General features: G+C 43.1%; 1 protein-coding gene across 1 annotated transcript; it reads right to left on the bottom strand.

The window, feature by feature from the left end:
- Window positions 1–17,567: 17,567 nt before the first annotated feature.
- LOC110506622 (uncharacterized) lies at window positions 17,568–20,026 on the bottom strand. Its single transcript, XM_021586370.3, has 2 exons — window positions 19,786–20,026; window positions 17,568–19,603 (listed from the first exon to the last, which is right to left on the bottom strand). The coding sequence occupies exons 1-2, from the start codon at window positions 19,815–19,817 to the stop codon at window positions 18,319–18,321; spliced, it is 1,317 nt and encodes a 438-aa protein (XP_021442045.1). The 5' UTR covers window positions 19,818–20,026; the 3' UTR covers window positions 17,568–18,318.
- Window positions 20,027–20,908: the final 882 nt, after the last annotated feature.

Consider the following 20,908-nt stretch of genomic DNA (forward strand, 5'->3'; position numbering starts at 1 on the left):
GGCCAAGAGGCTTCGAAACAGTTTCTACCCCCAAGCCATAAGACTCCTGAACATCTAATCTAATGACTACTAGACTATTTGTATTGCTCCCCCCCCCCCCCCCCCCCCCCCCCCCACACACACACCAGTAGCCTTGCTATTATTATTTACTGCTGCTCTTTAATTATTTGTTATTCTTATCTCTTACTTTTTTGTTGTTGGTATTTTCTTAAAACTGCATTGTTGGGGCTTGTGGAGTAAGCATTTCACTGTAAGGTGTAGTATTCGGCGCATGTGACAAGTAAAGTGTAATTTTATTTTATTTTATTTGAATGGTGGTAGGATAAAGGACATCTATGCCAATGGAGCTCAATAGTTGTTGTGGATAGACACCATGTCATGTGTCTATCCACAACAAACAATGTTTCCATCACCTACCCTACCTCGACAGAAGAAAATGAGAACATCACCTACAGAATGAACCTCAACTCAACCACTGATGCAGGGTCAGCTATTTCCTCATCCCCATAATGTTATAATACTCATTAGCATAATCTGATCCTAGATCTGTGGTTAGGAGAGACTTCTACCTGGATGATATAGCTGAAAGGCCCCTTCTCTTTCTCTGCGGCAGATTCACTATGTTAATAGCCCCACCTGGCACAGGGCTGGCTGCAGTTCTTACAGGCTGACAGAATAGGAGAAATTAGCCTTCCCTAATGAAGGCAAATAGTGGAAATGTGTTCCATCAGAACCCATTAGCCCTAATTAAGCTGTTTTCATGCTCGGCTGCCTCGCTTTCATCTGTATGCTCCTACCGTATGAGTTTCAAAAAGAGAGCGGGAACAAGGAAGAAGGAAACGTTTCATCTCTCCAAAAGGATATGAAGATGTTTTGTAAGAAAGATGGCTAAGCACTCGGCCCTAATGTCACCTACCCCGAGTCACTCTGCCTCTCTCTGTGTCTCTCTAGCCCCCTGTGGCTGTAGGACGTGTTGAGTGACCCCTCTCTGGCCTGAGTCTTAATGGTCCCAGGCTAACAGATGACTGATTGTGTTGCTCTAGTCTGTGTGGCCCCTGCGACAAATCTGCCTCTGGGACCTGGAGAGCCACTGTTGTAGTTCACTAATCCTCCATCATACAGACACAGTCTTCCTTTTAGTCACAGACTGAAAACACCCACAATCCTCCACATAGGGACAAGCGACGTCCCAGCGTGTTGGTGTTCATTCTTCCACCCTGTCTTTCTCGCTCGGTCTGCTGGGTAGTGGAGAGAATCAACGTGTGGTGGCCGCCGGCAGATTAAGCAGCGACATTTTAAATCTGGGATACTTGAGACGTCCCAACTCTGACGTTACCCCATTGAAGTTGATGGTTTAAGGTAAGGGTTAAGGTTAGGGTTAGGAAAGGGTTATGGATAAGGTTGGGGTAAGGGTAAGGGTTAAGGTTAAGGTTTAGGATAGGGACGTCCCAAGCATTCCGGACAGCACTAACCTTTTTCAAAGGGAGCGCAACTTCATCAAAAGTTTCTGTTTCCTAGTTACTGAGTAAAGCTGTTGTACACATTCAGAACTCAACTGGGATTTAGACTACTCTGCTGCCTCTCTCTCTCGCTCTCACTTTCACTCGCTGCTTTCTCAATTTCTTTACCCCCTGCCGTGCCAAACCTTCAGCGCCTCTCTCACTCTCTCTCTCACTCTCTCTCTGTTCTTAGATCTAATCCTCTTTTCCGAGGCTTTACCTTGAACAGTGAAAGATTCTTTCTGTGGTAAATACAATGTCAGTTCAACGTTATAAAAGTTTACTATGTCAATTCTCCAACAAACACCCACAATGCCTCATTCTTGTGAAAACTGATTTTATAAAACTACTTCAGGGCAAACTTTGAACTCTCGCTTCAAGAACCAACAGGCTTGTTTCAATTTAAATATCTTTTAAGCACTTGGCTCCATGACAACAACAAAAAATAGTGTAACATTAATGCAAAATAAAGAAAGTTTGTTCTTTCTTACACCTGGCTAGCGGTGATGTCTGTGCTCATAGCTATTACTACATCCTCCCTTTTGATGAAGGCTGCGTTTTCTCCCATCTCTCTCTGCGTGGAACGCCAAGACACTTGATTAATCACGTTTGGGGTGGTGCAATTTGGAATGAAAGAGAACCCTGTCAGGAGTTTCTCTTTCTCAAAGTCTGATTGTTTTGTTCGCCTCTCCCTCCAAACCAGGAGTGAGCCTCTTTTAAGTAACCCATGCACCAGTTAAAACAGCAGCGGGGGAAGAAGTTGCCCCCGCGTTATGGAATTACAACTTTCTCTTTTGCCCCCTCCTTAGCTAGACTTCTATTTTCATGTCTGGCCTATGGTTAGGAGATCAAAGCCTCTTTAGATTTGAGAGCCTTTGAATCGTGGAAAGAGGTTTAATTGAAATAAAAAAAGGGATAGAGTTTAATACGCTCCACTCATGTCTCATAACTTCTGTTGGCTGCGCTGTGTGACTTCTCTCTCACTAACGGCTTATAACATCAAGTTAAAGTTCATCTCTTCTCTTTATCTACTTGCTCATAGTATTATTCTTTGACAATACTTTAATCAGTTTTGAACCAAAATAGAGCAGGCCAGGTTACATAAAGTTTCTTAATTGAGTTGCACATTATCTGGCATATTTACCCCATCTTGAAATACTTTACAATGGTAACTGAAAAAGCTGTGAAACAATAAAGCCACTATTCAGTACACTGTATTGCATAGCCTTTCATCTTCTGCAACTTCGAAACTCACCCGGCCATGCACCCTGCAGCCCACCTTCCTGCCCCGTTGCCCCTGGCCAGGCCAGTGTGTGTGTGTGTGCCCACGTGCATGTGTGAGTGTGGCAACCACCATCCAGGGCTCTAGCTACACAGGGAGAACAGAGAGCGGGTCTGGCAGGCTGAGGGGAGCCAGGTGAGGGGAGCAGCGAGGGGAAGCGTGCCCTGGCCGAGGTTTCACCTCCACTGGAGCACATCACAGCTGCACAGGTTGCCTGAGTACAGCCCAGACTCACACTGTGCTCTAGAACAGACAGGCTCTGTGTGTTGTATGTCAGGCATGCTTGAAGATCCGAAGAGTTATGAAGTGTTTGATTACACTTAGTTTCCTGGTTGTACACCTTCAGCACCAGATATACTGCATGATACTGTTGTTGCACTGTAAGGTAGCCATATTTCAGGACATAGCTCCTTACTTCTATATTTTTACTCTGTAGCGCTGCAAGTCAGTCTAAGGGGTTAAACACACTATAGTCACGTGGATGAGCTCAACTAAACCCTAAAACACAAAGGGTGTCTTTGTTGAAGAGGAGCTGTGTTAGTGGGTGACTCAGTGGTTATGTTACAGCCTGTTGGAGTTGGATAGTTTTGCCAGGTCCGTGGTGGTGCCACCGACCAGGGCCAGACCTAGTCGAGCCAGGACTTGCTTCTCTCTCTGGGCTGGAAGAGAGAGCTTTGAGGGGGTGAGGGATGTGTAGCTGTCATATTAAACCTGTACACTCACTCACTTAGCTTACCACTCTCTCCGGGGCGCCCCTGTTTGTCTATGCTACCGCTATGGTTCAGCAGAGAGAGCAGCAGGGAGACGAGAGGTTCAATGTGCATTCCTGTCAAACACACACTCCTCCCCTGATCCTGTAAACCAGGGGTAGGCAACTATATTCAGCGGGCCGATTGTTGTCTGAGCGTATGGTTAGGGGCCCGGTACATAATTATAATAATTTGTACACTGCAAATTGACCACAACTAAACCCCAAAGGAGGTTGTATTTGAAGATAACAATCATTTCATACCTTGATTACATTGAGACACGATCACATATGCAACTTTTTTTTTTTTAATTTGTGGGAATACTTGGGAGCAGACTTTAATGTAAATTCCAGGTGATTTTACAGACTTTTTTGAACAACAACTAACCCCACCCCCCCCCCCCAAAAAAAATCACTCTGTTGTCAAACCCTGCTGTAAACAGTCCCAAAAAACAGTAACAAAAACACACACACATGAATAGGAATAGGAACACACACAGCAGTACTGGGTCTACTCTGCATACTCTCACTGCTACAGGCACAGCGGCTAGAGCTGAGCTGTAGATTACCTGCTGTGGTTTCATTCATTATCTTTGTAATTAATACATTGAAGTCATATTAAGAGCCCTGATCATTGCGGCAGGAATCATTATAGTTGGATAATTTTGTAAATTAATAATCTAATATTCCATGGTAGTTAGTAGGTTAATAAGGACAGTCTTTGAGGTTCGAGGTGATTGCACTTCACTGTGATTTTTCTGCTGACTGGCCTGAAAAACAATCAGAGTAATTCTGAAGCAAGGACTTCTATTGAGAGGACAGTGCAGCTCCTCACCAATAGAGAGCAGTGTTGTTTAACTGCAGACCAGGGCTCAGGTTCTTTGTTTTTTAAGGTATGTATGAATGTTGTTGTTTTCTCTCTCGCCCTCTCTCGCTCTCTTTCTCTCTCTCTTCCTCTCTCCCTCTCTCTTTCTCTCTCCCTCTCTTTTCCATTCAGACCGTCTGAATTTGAGTGTTCCGCTTGCATACCAATATGAGCATAAATCTATCAATGTTAAATTCTTCCAGACTATGTGCAACTACTCCGAGAAGCCTTCCGTCTTTTGTTTTCCTCCAGCTCTTAAAATTAGTGCATATTATGTATTATATGAGATGCAAATTAAAAGGATTCATTTCATCAAGCCACTGCCAATTCGACTCTAAAGGGAATTTCATGGAATACTGTTTTCCTTTCTCCTATTCCCAGGGAGTTATTTTGCTAAAATATGTAAATAAAATGAACTCTCTCGCATTCTGCCACAGCCATTATTGCAGTGAAATATTATTGTAATTTAGCAGCAGAAGTGAATTGGACTATATTGGCTATGGGACTGTGATAGAAAAAGAGGGTTTCTGTGTAAAATATACATCAACGGAATGAAACCCAGGTGTCTCTTTCTCTGGCCTCTGAGCGCTGCACTGAACACTATCATATTGGTACAGTATGTTATAGTATCTTATCACTCACTCCACTCTACGCATCTCCCTGAATGGTGATGTACCAATCTGATCATAGATCATAGTTAATCTGAGCCTGACATCTGGTAATCCTCAAATTGTTAGTCATGGCAGTACTGGAGTCAGATCAGCTCAGAGGATGAGTGTTTCTACCTACGGTCAGTAAGCCTGACATGTCTGAGTTAGCCTGAGGTACTCACTGTACTGTGATACCCTCACTAAGCCAGAGCCATTTGATCTGGGCCAGATATCTGTAGCCTTTCAATGGAGTATAGGAGCATACTGACCTGTTTTATACTGTCATCGTATATGAGAAATGATGCCATAATATCATAATAAAAGCTATCTGATGTGTGCAATATGGCAAATACTCTGGTTTCAGCTCTTGAGTGAAACCCTTTAGGGGAAACTTCAAGTGCGTAACTACAGTGCATTTGGAAAGTATTCAGATCTCTTGACTTTTTCCACACTTTGTTATGCTACAGCCTTATTCTAAAATGGATTCAATGAAAACAATTCCTCATCAATCTACACACAATATCCCATAATGACAAAGCGAAACAGGTTTTTAGAATGTTTGCAAAAAACAGTAATAGCTCATTTACATAAGTATTCAGACCCTTTGCTATATGAGACTTGAAAATGAGCTCAGGTGCATACGGTTTCCATTGATCATCCTTGTGGGCATACTTTCCAAATGCACTGTATGTATCATACACCCATAGCGGCCTTTCTCTCTCTCTCTCTCTCTCTCTCTCTCTCTCTCTCTCTCTCTCTCTCTCTCACTCTCTCTCTCTCTCTCTCTCTCTCTGTACACAACCAGTTTGACTAAAATGATTCAGGGCATCACCTTGTAATTTTTCACGTGATAGAAATAGTTTTTCTTATTTTTTCTGCTATTAGGCTCAGAGAGAATTAGATGTTATTGTTGCTGAATTAATCTGGGGAGGAGTGAGATTCCTTTGAAACCCCTGAGAGTTACATTTTTTTCAAACACATATGCATGCATATATACACACACACGCACACACACACACGCACACACAGACACACACACAAACGCACACACACACGCACACATACACGCACACTCACACACAAAGGGATAAACCATCTGCCCCGAGAGTCACTTTGACAACACAAGATCACACTTGTCAGAATAATACGCTTTGCCCCCCTGCTTTCTCCACACAATAGAGCCGCCTTCAAATCTAAATAATGAAATGACATTCAAATGCAGAACAGATCAATTTAACACTGCTCGCGCTCCTCCATTTGCTCTGCTGCTTTGATGCTACAACAGCTTCATATTTTTTTTTACACCTCTGAGAAATCGTGGTTGCTCATGAAGTTGTGCTAATTATCTTATATAGAGTATGTCTTTGCCCTTTGGAGACTGTAGTCTGTCTTCACTATATCACCGCTCTTCTGATATCTGATCATTCATACTGCTTGAGATTTATTGATCATTTATGATATGTAGAAAACCTGGGAAAAGGGCACACCTATTACCATCAAAATATATATAACACAATTATTGAGATTGGTGGTTGATTTCAAGGTGAACCAACTTTCTGTTGTTTTCACACTCTCCCACGATCAATTATTGACAAGTGTTTACTTGATAATTCAATAGCAAGATAGAAGCACTAGCCTGTATTTTCTCATCATGATGAATGTCAAATCAATGGTGTCTTTGGGAATATGTGAATCCTAGTGTTAGCCATTGTTTTGAAGATCAACTCATTGATCAAAAAGATCAAACTAATCCAGCCTAATTTTCACACAATAGATGAGCATTCAATCAAACACATGCCTATGTATGGATTTGGGGCAATTCACAGAAGTAAGGATTTAAATGGAGGCCAATAGTCATTAACAGCATATCTGAAGATGGACAGCTGATTGGTCATAGATCACTAATGGCAGGAAATCCATCCCTTCTTTTCATTTGTCTGTCCATCTGCTTCTCTATCTTTATTTTTCTGTGCATTCGTCTGTGATAATTTCTATGCTAAATCATGCATTCATTTACGCTCATCATTAAGGATTTGATATCCCAGATTATTCCTAATCTTTTTAGTAATTCACCCTGAATTGTCCTCAAAGGGGAAACTGAGAGAGAGCACTCAACTGGAAAGGTGTACAGTTGAGTGCTGTTTTCTCAGATAATCTCTCTCTCCCTTCCTCTCTCTATTTCTTAATTGTTCTCTCTTTCTAACAAAACATAATATTGTTGTGTCGACCATCTTCTTTTATTGTTGTCCACTTTGTCCGTTTGGTTTCATCCAAACCAGAGTTTGCCCACTGATCTTACTGGACTACTGTACGTCCAGTGTACCAAATCCTACTCCTTACGATTCTAGCTTAGTACTTCCCAAAGCAAGGGTTGTCAATAAAGTGTATTGTGCTGGGCTAAGTGTCGATACCCTGGGATGTCCTGTCTTTGGGGATAAGGTGGGGACGGGGGTAATTTATTTGCTGCAGCCACAGTTGTGGGACAGCCATGAATATTTGAATGTAAATTGATTTCAGGTTTCATCATGAGATTTGTCCTCCTCTGGGCTCCATACCTCCTTGCTGCAGGCCGATGGTCTGACTCGTCTGTCAACAGTGTGAGACAACATGGCCGTCACTGCAATGACAAACAGGAAATGCCACTCCTAAATGTCTCTGCCCTACGGACCCTGATTCACACACTGCTGCTTCTTTCATTAATAAAGTATGGTCCTATAACAAATAAACAATGAAGCATAACTTCTTGGTAGTGCATGCAGTATGAAGGGAGGAGAGAAGCCTGCACTTCAATCGGTAGCTAACATTTTAAATGAATGGTGTGTCCTCTTATAGACATGTAATATCACATGGTTAGACAAGGTAATGTAGCCACAATAACACTGCATTCAAGCCTTCTCATTTCATGTTATCATCTAATGATCATTTGCTCCATTCTACTTCTCTATCTAATTGGATGGATGGGTCAGTTTGTGTTTTTATAGCCCTTATCAATCAGCGACATGACCTGCCTTATTCATATGGCCAGAGTAGGAGTCATCGGCTCTTAACATACACATTGTTTTTATTCATCCCCACAGTCCAACATGGAATTGACATGCGATCCGGAAGAGGGAAGTCCATTGATTACTGTGGGGACTGGACCGGTAATATGGTGGTATATGGGCAGCCATGTTCCAAGGCCCCGAACACTTAATTCATTGCCTCAACCAAACTGTTAATGCATGTCCCACTTTTGACATGTTCTTAACAAATGCTTATTCGCTAACAAAGCAAAATGTGCACATTATTGCACGGGATAAATAGTGTCTTATGTTACGCCACAAGCCATTAGACCTGACAGAGTTTTAAAGATGTATTTGACAGGGCCATCTCCAGAATATGACCTGCTTGAAATTCTTCCCCGCTGTGTTCAGTGAAGTGAAAGATGATCAACGTCTATTTCCCTGTCCAGCCTCAATGACTGTGTTTGTGAATGGTCTTCATTTCATCCTTCCACTCCCTGTCATTTATCTGATAATACACATAACAACTCATCTTGATGGGGTCTATTGGTATTTCATTCATTATCTAATATCTTCGGAACTGACAGCATTTGTCACTGACGACCAGTGCTGTGCATTTAGCAAATAAAGAAATTGAATAAAACAAGCATACATTCATAGAAAATGGTCAGACAAAAATCATATCAGGTCTTGCAGAGAGAGGGGATGTGAACCTAGCTGGCGGTCTATGTTAGGGTGATGGATGGGGCTGGGATGGTGGAGGGATGGTGGTGTGGAGGGCGGCAGAGAGGTAGCGTGGTAGGTGTGGGGTGGGCAAGTTTTTGACCTTGGCCATGGATGGAACAGTAAGCTCTAGCTCAGATATCTCACATGATACCCAGACATAGCGGCTCATTACGGAAGAGAGAAGAGCTTTCCCTATCCAAAGTGCACAGCTCACCACTGGCTGGGTGACAGGGGCTAGCCTAGCACTGCTGACCTAACAATAAGACAAGGGGGGCATCCCCATCACCCAGCAACCACAGCTCAGCACAATGGCTCTTTCATCCCTTAGGCTGACCAACATCCTTTACTTGGCACCCTGACAGGTACTTACTTATGCATATAAAGCCAGCAACATTGTACTTTGTGACAAGGAATGGTGAAGGTTGTTCTGTAGATTCAAAGTGCTTATGATATTATATTGTTATGAATGACAAGTTATCAGAATCTAAGTGTTATTGTGTTATTCTAATCTGACCTCATTGAGGTGCTGTGCAATTGTGAACCATCCAGGAACACCTAGGTTTGGAACACAACTTATCTTATACATACAGTTGAAGTCAGAAGTTTACATACACTTAGGTTGGAGTCATTAAAACTTGTTTTTCAACCACTCCACAAATTGCTTGTTAACAAACTATTGTTTGGGCAAGTCGGTTAGGACATCATCTGCATGACACAAGTAATTTTTCCAGCAATTGTTAACAGACAGATTATTTCACTTATAATTCACTGTATCACAATTCCAGTGGGTCAGAAGTTTACATACACTAAGTTGACTGTGCCATTAAACAGTTTGGAAAATTCCAGAATATTATGTCATGGCTTTAGAAGCTTCTGATAGGCTAATTGAAATAATTTGTGTCAATTGGAGGTGTACCTGTGGATGTATTTGAAGGCCTACCTTCAAACTCAGTGCCTTTTTGCTTGACATCATGGGAAAATCAAAAGAAATCAGACAAAACCTCAGAAAGAAATGGTAGACCTCCACAAGTCTGGATCATCCTTGGGAGCAATTTACAAATGCCTGAAGGTACCACGTTCAACTGTACAAACAATAGTACGCACGTATAAACACCATGGAACCACGTAGCCGTCATACCGCTCAGGAAGCAGACGCGTTCTGTCTCCTAGAGATTAACCTACTTTGGTGCAAAAAGTGCAAATCAATCCCAGAACAACAGCAAAGGACCTTGTGAAGATGCTGCAAGAAACAGGTACAAAATTATCTATATCCACAGTAAAATGAGTCCTATGCCGACATAACCTGAAAAGCCGCTCAGCAAGGAAGAAGCCACTGCACCAAAACCTCCATAAAAAAGCCAGACTACGGTTTGCAACTGCACATGGGGACAAAGATGGTACTTTTTGGAGAAGTGTTGTCTGGTCTGATGAAACAAAAATAGAACTGTTTGGCCGTAATGACCATCGTTATGTTTGGAGGAAAAAAGGGTAGGCTTGCAAGCCGAAGAACACCATCCTAACCGTGAAGCACGGGGGTGGCAGCATCATGTTGTGTAGGTGCTTTGCAGCAGGTGGGACTGGTGCACTTCACAAAATAGATGGATTCATGAGGGAGGAACATTACGTGGATATATTGAAGCAACATCTCAAGACATCAGTCAGGAAGTTACAGCTTGGTCGCAAATGGGTCTTCCAAATGGACAACGGCCCCAAGCATACTTCCAAAGTTGTGGCAAAAAGGCTAGAGGACAACAAAGTCAAGGTATTTGAGTGGCCATGACAAAGCCCAGACCTCAATCCCATAGAAAATTTGTGGGCAGAACTGAAAAAGCATGTGCGAGCAAGGAGGCCTACAAACCTGACTCAGTTACACCAGCTCGGCCAAGAGGAATGGGTCAAAATTCACCCAACATAATGTGGGAAGCTTGTGGAAGGCTACTCGAAACATTTGACCCAAGTTAAACCATTTGAAGGCAATGCTACCAAATACTAATTGAGTGAATGTAAACTGCTGACCCACTGGGAATGTGGTCCTTCTTACGAGGATTAAATGTCAGGAATTGTGAAAAACTGAGTTTAAACGTATTTGGCTAAGGTGTATGTAAACTTCCGACTTCAACTGTAACTACATGTGTATCAACACAGTTGTACATCATCCTGTACATGGGTGCTGTGTATTGACTGTACTGTGTAGTCCTTAAACAAACCACGTCCTTCATATTGAAGCAACTGTACATACATATTGTTTATCGTTTCCTCTTTTTAAATGCATTTAAACCTCTCCGCCCCCACTGTAAAAATCGAACCCCTGGCTCCACTCTGAGAGCACTAGCGTTGCTAATGGTAATCCCTGAAAGCTGGGTTATTGATGGCTTTGACTCACTCTTTCTTTAATAACGGCCATGTTGTAAACCCTTTTATCATCACACTTTACGACGCAGGAAGATGACCTCAGAGACAGGACTCAGCTTCTCAATGCCGATTGGACAGCTTAGATAAATAAAATGAACCTTTTGTCAAGATGCTGTATTAGACACCTGTATAATATTCAACATTTTTTTACCCTGTAGTAAAGCTCATCTTCAGTGGTTTCTTTCATGGCTGTCTTTGTGGACATATTGTATTCAGATTTGTATGGTGCTTGTCATTGACCCAGGACGGAGCCATTTCCAATCATGTAAATTCATATCAATCATATTGGTTGATGCGTTTACAACCATGGATTTGATAGGTGTACTGTAAAGTAAGGTGATGCCTAGTCCAAAACATTAGTACACCTCTGATAATTACACAGTTACACCCCTCTCAAGAGATACCAATAAGACACGACAGACAATGTCTAGGAGAAGCTGCATGTTGGAAGGAGAAAGGTGCATATCCACTGTGACGGAATTTCAAAATGGCCACCGGGCACAGGGCGGGAACAGATGGCGTGTTAATTTAAATCTTGGGTCTCAGATGAGAGGACATTACCCCGTGTCAACACAGAGCTGCGGTGTCTTCCCTCTCTTTACCGTGTATGTGTGATTGGTAGTTTGTGTGTGTATTTGTGTCTGTCTGTCTGTGTGTGTGTGTGTGTGTGTGTGTGTGTGTGTGTGTGTGTGTGTGTGTGTGTGTGTGTGTGTGTGTGTGTGTGTGTGTGTGTGTGTGTGTGTGTGTGTGTACACAGAATACCCATAATGTCAAAGTGGAATTCATAAAACATGAAAAGCTGAAATATCTTGAGTCAATAAGTATTCAACCCCTTTGCTATGGCAAGCCTGAATAAGTACACAAGTCAAAAATATGCTTAACAAGTCACATAAAAAGTTCCAATGCAGAATCCAATGCAGATAATTGCAGGGCCATCCCATTTACACACCTTGCGTGTGTGTGTGTGTGTGTGTGTGTGTGTGTGTGTGTGTGTGTGTGTGTGTGTGTGTGTGTGTGTGTGTGTGTGTGTGTGTGTCCAGACGTCTGCAGCATGAAGCCCTGTCTCTTTCAGGGTAGACAGGCCTATCTGCTCCAGGGTAAACTCTTATCAGAGCCATCGGCATCGCTTGAGCGGCATGGCATGATCAATATTCAGAACTGTTAATCAATGGTATTCTAAATAAGTATTGAACGGGCCCACAAGGTTAGCCAGCTTTATCGGTTTACATTAAGCAAAGCAACACAATAGTCAAAGCCTCAAGCCTGGGACAGGCCTGGTTAACCCCTGGTCATCCCTCTCTGGAGACAGGGAGGAAGAGAAAGAGGGATGGCCTCTCTTTCTTTTGGTGTTTAACTTCAGTATGGACAAGCTTTTAAGTTATCTTCCTTGTTTATCGTTGTGTTTCAGAGCTAACTTCAAACAAGTTATATTATTCTGTTATATATCCTGTGACAATTGACTTGATGTATTGCAAAATCTGTTTTCCAAACTCCCCTACTTTGTCTATCGGCTGTATTGGGTGACGAGACCATCGCTCTGCCTGCAGTGGCATCTCTTTAACATTACTGTCACAAGCTACTTCATTTAAATACAATGAAGCGCCTGTTGCATCTCATTATCGACATGGCCATGTAGACAGAGGTCACTGGTACGTGTCACCCTCACAAAATGTCAGAGTCTCTCCGGAGGCGCCCGGGTGAGAGGGGGTGAGGAGGGTGAAGAGGATGAGGGGGTTATGGATGGGTGAGCGGCGAGGAACACCTGCTGGCTAGGATGTCACCCAGGGGGTGGCATGTCCTCCTAATTACCCTACACAGGAACACTGGAACACAGGAACACAGGACCACTGGAACACTGGAACACTGGAACACTGGAACACTGGAACACAGGAACACTGGAACACTGGAACACTGGAACACAGGAACACTGGAACACAGGAACACAGGAACACTGGAACACAGGAACACTGGAACACTGGAACACTGGAACACAGGAACACTGGAACACTGGAACACAGGAACACTGGAACACAGGAACACTGGAACACTGGAACACAGAAACACTGGAACACTGGAACACAAGGCCAACTGTCATCCGGACGACTAATATGATGTACAGAGGCAAATACTGTAGGTTTGGATGTCTTTACTATTACGGTCTGTGGAATAGATGGGATATCTTTCCTATATGTTTTGCTCTACTACTTATAAGAGATGATTATTGGCAAGGCATTTCATTTGAGAGGACAGTCATACATTATTTGTATATGCAAGTCCGGAATTTGGCAGCATCAAAATGTTTAGACATGCCTTTCCTAGTGAAGCTAGTACACTTGTGAGTATCATAGAGAGCTTTCACCTGCCACACACTCACCCTGTGTGATGGGAGCGCTTCAATTTCACGGCATCTGGTGAGCCGGCAAGCTTCTCATCTTCCCGGTGGTGCGTTCACCTTGGAACACTGCCTGTGGGGGCAAGGGTGGAAAATAGAAGAAATAACCCTTTAAGCCTCCCTCGCTCGAGCAGAGCGGAGCAAAATGATTAGCGTGTCGCTAACACGGAGGCTCCAGTTGTTTAGCTCTACTGTACTGTCTGTGCTTCTCTGCCAGACCTACAGCTTAGCTCGTCTCAGCCCCTGAGAGGAAGGCCTTACATGGGTACAATTCATACAAGGCATCGTTCATATGATGATTTTTTTTTAGGTTCATCAGGGCAAGCCTACAGATAACAGGTATTATTAGTAGTTAAAATTCATAAGATGTTGTTTAGTGCCTTGGGTGTGAAAAAACAATTTACAAATTAAATTAATGATTGTTATTAGTATTAACAGAGATAGCAGATAAATACAATTGCAGCGGCTGTGATATTTCAGAGCTCGTTTTTCTCTTGCTCTCACCATCTCTCGCTCTTTTTCTCTATCATACACACACACACATACACGCCAAACATAAAAAAGAGTCAAGTTCGCAAACATTTGGCATGGGGCAGTTTGGGAATTGCCAGTGAGCGGAGAAAACAAAATCTGCTAATTTCGCAATTTGTATGGTCTGTTATCTATTATGCATGATATCAGTTCCTACATGGCTACTAAACACACAGAAACACAAGGAGTAGCGAGCTGTGGTGTTGATGCTTCTTTCATCTCCCAAATGTAGGATTTATTTCCCTCTCGTAGCTTCCTGTCTCTCCCTCTCTCCTCCAGACCTCTCTCCCCATAGTCTATGAATCCCCCTCTTTCCCATCTCCTGACTCCATCTCTTTCTTCCTATCTCTCTATCCTTCTTCAGCTCGTTCTCTTTGCCCTTATGACAGCCACTGGTCCCCATGGCCCTCCCCCTTTCCTCCCCATCTCCGAGGCTATTAGAAGCTGCTCTCCTCCCCATCTCCCAGGCTATTAGAAGCTGCTTTCCTCCCCATCTCCCAGGCTATTAGAAGCTGCTCTCCTCCTTATGTCCCAGGCTATTAGAAGCTGCTCTCCTCCCCATCTCCCAGGCTATTAGAAGCTGCTCTCCTCCTCATCTCCCAGGCTATTAGAAGCTGCTCTCCTCCCCATCTCCCAGGCTATTAGAAGCTGCTCTCCTCCCCATCTCCCAGGCTATTAGAAGCTGCTCTCCTCCCCATCTCCCAGGCTATTAGAAGCTGCTCTCCTCCTTATGTCCCAGGCTATTAGAAGCTGCTCTCCTCCCCATCTCCCAGGCTATTAGAAGCTGCTCTCCTCCTCATCTCCCAGGCTATTAGAAGCTGCTCTCCTCCCCATCTCCCAGGCTATTAGAAGCTGCTCTCCTCCCCATCTCCCAGGCTATTAGAAGCTTCTCTCCTCCCCATCTCCCAGGCTATTAGAAGCTGCTCTTCTCCTTATGTCCCAGGCTATTAGAAGCTGCTCTCCTCCCCATCTCCAGGCCATTAGAAGCTGCTCTCCTCCCCATCTCCCAGGCCATTAGAAGCTGCTCTCCTCCCCATCTCCCAGGCTATTAGAAGCTGCTCTCCGCCCTCCCCATGTATTACCATTAGAAGACATGCATCTTGGGAGCCCGTGGTTCTGTGCCACGTGGTCCTCTGTATTTTGATTAATATTTTAGCAGCCGCAGGGAGGAAATGGGTCTTCCTCACATCTGTTATGAAGGGGAGGATGCATGGAGAAGAGGAGAACGGAAGGATGATTGAAGGGGAGTGCTGGGGTCTATACAGTTTGCATAGTTTTGTTGTAAAAAAATAAGGGCCTCTCAAGTGGCACAGCGGTCTAAGGCGCTAGAGGCATCACTACAGATCCGGGTTCAAGATCGGACTGTGTTGCAACCGTCCACGACTGGGAGACCCATGAGGCGGCGCACAATTGGCCCAATCATCCCGGCTTTGGCCGGCCGTGATGTCCTTGTCCCATCCCACTCTAGTGACTCCTGTGGCTTACACAGTCGCCAGTTGGACATTGGAGCGTCTGGCTTCTGGGTTAAGCGAGCAGTGTGTCAAGAAGCAGTGCGGCTTGGCAGGGTCATGTTTCGGAGGATGCACGGCTCTCGACCTTTGCCTCTCCCAAGTCCGTACGGGAGTTCCAGCGATGGGACAAGACTGTAACTACCAATTGGGGAGAAAAACGGTTAAATAAGTAATAATAATAAAATGTACAAATTAAAAAAAGTTTATACTGAACAAAAATATAAATGCAACATGTAAAGTGTTTGTCCCATGTTTCATGAGCTGAAATAAAAGCTCCCAGAAATGTTCCATACACATAAAAATCGTATTTCTCTCAAATGTTATTTGTTTGCATCCCTATTAGTAAGCATTTCTCCTTTGCCAAGATAATCCATCCACCTGACAGGTGTGGCATATCAAGAATCTGCTTATCAGCATGATCATTACACAGGTGCATGGGGAGAATAAAAGTCCACTCTAAAATGTGCAGTTCTGTTACACAACACAATGACACAGATGTCTCAGGTTTTGAGGGAGTGTACAATTGGCATGCTGACTGCAGGAATGTCCACCAAAGCTGTTGCCAGTTAATTGAATGTTCATTTTGCTATAATAAGCCGCCTCCAATGTAATTTTAGAGAATTTGGCAGTACGTCCAACCGGCCTCACAACCGCAGATCACGTGTAACCATGCAAGCCCTGCAAGCCACATCCGGCTTCTTCACCTGCGGGATGGTCTGAGACGAGTCACCTGGAGAGCTGATGAAACTGTGGGTTTGCACAACCGAATAATTTCTGCACTAACTGTCAGTATCTGTCACAGGGAAGCTCATCTGCGTGTTTGTCATCCTCACCAGGGTTTTGACCTGACTGCAGTTCGGCGTCGTAACCAATTTCAGTGGACAAATGCTTCCCTTCGATGGCCACTGGCACGCTGGAGAGTTTGCGCTTCACGAATGAATCCTTGTTTCAACTGTACCGGGCAGATGGTAGCGTGTGGGCGAGTGGTTTCCTGATGTCAACATTGTGATGGTATCGGTGGGGTTATGGTACGGGCAAGCTTAATCTACGAACAATGAACACAACTGCATTTTATCTATGGCAATTTGAATACACAGAGATACTGTGACGAAATCCTGAGACCCATTATCGTGCCATTAATTTACCGCCATCACCTCAAGGTTCAGCATGATAATGCATAGCCCCATGTTGCAAGGATCTGTACACAATTCCTGGAAGCTGAAAATGACCAAGTTCTTCCATGGCCTGCATACTCACCAGACATGTCACTCATTGAGCATGTTTGGGATGCTTTGGATCGACATGTACGACGGCGTGTTCCAGTTCCCACCAATATCCAGCAACTTCACACATTGAAGAGGAGTGGGACGACATTCCAGAGGCCAAAATACACAACCTGATCAACTCTATGCTAAGGAGATATGTCGCGCTGCATGAGGCAAATGGTGGTCACACCAGATACTGACTGGTTTTCTGATCCAAGCCCCTACCTTTTTTTTAAGGTATCTGTGACCAACATGTATTCCCAGTCATGTGAAATCTGTAGATTAGGGCCTAATTAATTTATTGCAATTGACTGATTTCCTTACATGAATTGTAACTCAGTAAAACTTTTCAACGTAAATTCTCACATACACCAGATAAGTGCAGTAAAACACTGTTTTACAGGGTCAGCCATAGTAATACTGTGCCCTTGAGCAAATTAGGGTTAGGTCTTAGCTTAAGGGCACATCGACAGATTTTTCACATTGTCGGCTCTGGGAATTGTTTTACTGGCCCAATGCTCTAACCGCCCTAGAGGAGGCCTGGGGTCTATACTGTTTGTATAGTAGTGGGTTCAAGTTCTAGATGGGGCATAGGTTTGAGATCAAGCACCTTACTATAGCTTTGGAACTAGGAACATATTTGAATGATATTGTTTTTAAAGGGATAACACACACAGGTAAAGATGTTGATCACATATTAAACATTTAATTACAAACCATGTAAATGATGACGTTAATGGCCCAGTGCAGCCAACATTTTGTTTTTCTTGTGTTATATACAGCTGATGAAACTAACACTGTAAAAGTGTGAAAACATTTGATAAGTGTTATTTTCCTGATAGTTGGTGGTTGAACATACAATCTACACAGGACCTTCTAATCATCAGGTTTGCATGGATGGGAGTTTCAGCTTCTTTTTGTTGCAGTAATTTAGTTAATAGACCAATAAGAAAGAGAGAGAGAAAAAAAGAGATACCTCTATGCCAATAATGTTTTTAGTGTTCTCCTCCCACTCAGACAACTTCCAGACAGTACAAGCAAAAAAACAGGTTTTGCTCATTTTTATGGAAATCTATTACAGTAAGGTCATTAATTGTTAGGTCAGATATGATTTGATATTGATATAAAAACGGCTGCATTGGGCCTTGAAAGTACATCATATTTCTAGTTGTGGGTTCAGGTGATGCATGTTTTCTGACATGCAGTATGTGACTTGGAAAAATATGACACAATGATTAAAGATTGATTAACATATGGTCAAGGTTACTGGCAAACAAATCATTCATACTACACTGCTGACCTCTTTAAGCTGATGTAAAGGTCAACTTACATTTCTTGAATTGCATTGTTGTTTAAGGGCTTGGAAATAAGCATTTCACGCTAAGATCTACACCTGTTTTATTCTGCGCATGTGATCTCACAGCAAATTCTCACCCTACTCTCTTTCCATTTCCATATTCTTCTTGATTAAATCGGCAATTGTCCCTTTCTTTTCCTCAAGTTCCTTCAACTTCAGATTGTCTCCCTTCTCGTTGGCACGCTGAATCTGGTTCTTGAGACTCGGCTCCAAGTGAGGCATCAAGGCGTTCTTCCTCATATTTTGGAAACATTCTGTGAGTTGAGCTCTCAGATTTTTATGGTCATCAGCATATCTCTTGTGTCCTCTGACATGTTTCTTGTGACTGCATCTCTGTGGGCACATGGTGCATTTCCCTCGTAACATGACTTGGCAGAAATAGGGTTGACAAGCTACGCATCCGGTATGGCAGTTCATCTCACACACTGTGCAGCAGATTGCTCCCACCTCTGAAGGGATCCTTCCATGTTTGAAACAGTCCTCCAGCTTCAAGCGTTCCACCAATACCTCTATCGTCTGCTTGGTGCGTTGATGTTGCATTCCGTTTAGCTTATCAAAGAATCCTCTCATGCTTTTCATGCTGTTTTCCCATGTTGTCTCATAGATTTTGTCATAGAAAGGGTTTCTGGTCTGAAAGAGGTGAGTGTTGAACATGAAGTGAACCGGAACCTTGTCGCCTAGGAGTTTGTACTCCATGATGATGTCGAGAACATCCGGTCTGGTCTCGTCAGAGTGAGTGATAAGGGTGATGATGTTGTCTTTCATGTCCTTGCCCAAGAGGGACAGGAACGCGTCAAAGATGTTTCTCTGATGTTCTGTCAGACGGTTCTGCGTTGCCTTCACCACGTGGCAGACAGCGTCGATGTGGTCCACTCTCTCCTCTTCCAGCAGCATTCTTAGTTTCTCTATTAAAGGTCTGAGTCCATCTCTGTCCTCGATCCCTGGTGTATCAATGATGGTGAGAGAGAAAGGCAACTCAGCGTCCTCCCAGCCAAAGATCTCATAGGCTGTCACAGCATTGGTTCTAGGATCGTGAGCCCAGCACGTCTCTCTGTCTTTGAAACGCTCTGTGATTTGGAACCTGGCGTTATCCTCCCACTTAACTCTGATGGCGAAGTTGACCATAGCGTTGACTAGTGTGGTCTTCCCTGCCCCAACCTCTCCTAGGATTAGCAGGGTCTTGTTCCTCTTGCAAGGGTTGTGGTTTCCTATGGTCCATCTCCGGACTCCGTCCCTCCCATCCACATCCTTCCGCTTGGTCTTCAGCAGGTACCTTGCAGGTGGTGCTGGGTTGATCACTATGCTGTCTCTACTGATCGTCTCTTTCAATCTTGGAGGATGGTCACCGTTCAGTGTGAAGTCCCTGAAAGGTAGTCATAATCCTTTAGATTATTATGATTATAATTATAATTATTCTAGGAAAATAGTTTTTTATAAAATCAAGTGTATATATGTGTTGTTATTAAATGTAGATGTTATAAAATGAAAATATTTTTAATTAGATTTTTATATATGTAAATGATAATACCTATTAGTTTCACTTACCCCAGGAACTCTGTGTTGTTGACGGTTTCCATTTCAGTTCTCAATAATGTTTAATGAACCAGATAGAGTCTGTAGAGCTGATGTATCTCAGCACCTGAACTGTAAAGAAGATATGGTTAAAAAGAAGTTACAACGCTTGCATATTTTATCACTGTAGAAATAATTTCCCCATCTACTGTATAGTAGTGACTGAGTTCAAATGAACAGAGGAACTATATCCTGTACCTGTGAGGAGGATAGTGGAAACCCTGTCCGGTTGTGATGTCTTATGTTCTGCAAATAGTTCCAGTTCAACTGGTTTCTGAAGTATGTAATTCTAATAAACACTTCCCAGAATGACATTGTACTACTGTATTACAGTTAACAAGATGTTGCATAATCTCTTAACATAATCACCAATACTAGATTTCAGTCAATATGAATCAGTAGGGACACAGGACCCATGTGGATTTTATTAATATATACAATATATATATATATAGAGAGAGAGAGAGAGAGAGAGAGAAAGAAAAGCTATAATCATTTGGATTCTCATCTGTTAAAAAGTAAGGTCAGAGTTATGTAAACATTTTATGAAGAGCAACAAGGAAACAAAAATAAACCTTATCTTTCCTCATTCCTTGAATATGCTGTTCACAGCAGAGTAAAAGAGAGCCCAGACAGAGAGCACAGATAAGAACTGGGTGAGATGTAGTATCATTAGACAGATATGGTCCCAGAACTACGTCTTCGGCATTGTTAAATCATATGTATCCTAATATAGCAATGTTATTACCTTGATACACTGTGATTGTATTTTGATTATGATCTGTATCATTTGTTTTGCTAGAGGAGCCATAGTTTACATTATAACTGTGTGTTCCAGTGCTGCTCTAGGTCTGGTATGTGCTCAGTGCTGGGCCTGTTTTTACAGAGTCTCTTCCATTGATTCCCACTCTCTTTTATTTATGTTTGTTTACTGTGCCGTGTGACTCGAGAAGCTCCCTATCGTTTTTATTGTCCAATGCAATGAAGGGTGCTTTCATCACCATTTGCCTCCAGGTCAAAGGTGACAATGGAGACAAATGGGCTACTGTACAGAGTGATGAACAGGCTGCTCTGAACCAGGGAACATACATCCAAT

The sequence above is a fragment of the Oncorhynchus mykiss genome, chromosome 26 (genome assembly GCF_057628025.1).
Source record: "Oncorhynchus mykiss isolate SJ-2025 chromosome 26, ASM5762802v1, whole genome shotgun sequence".
Taxonomy (NCBI): Eukaryota; Metazoa; Chordata; class Actinopteri; order Salmoniformes; family Salmonidae; genus Oncorhynchus; species Oncorhynchus mykiss.

Coding starts and splice junctions, on each gene's coding strand:
- LOC110506622 (XM_021586370.3), bottom strand. CDS start 19,817: ATGGAAACCGTCAACAACACAGAGTTCCTGGG. Junction 19,604..19,785: donor AACAACACAGAGTTCCTGGG/GTAAGTGAAACT, acceptor ACTACCTTTCAG/GGACTTCACACTGAACGGTG.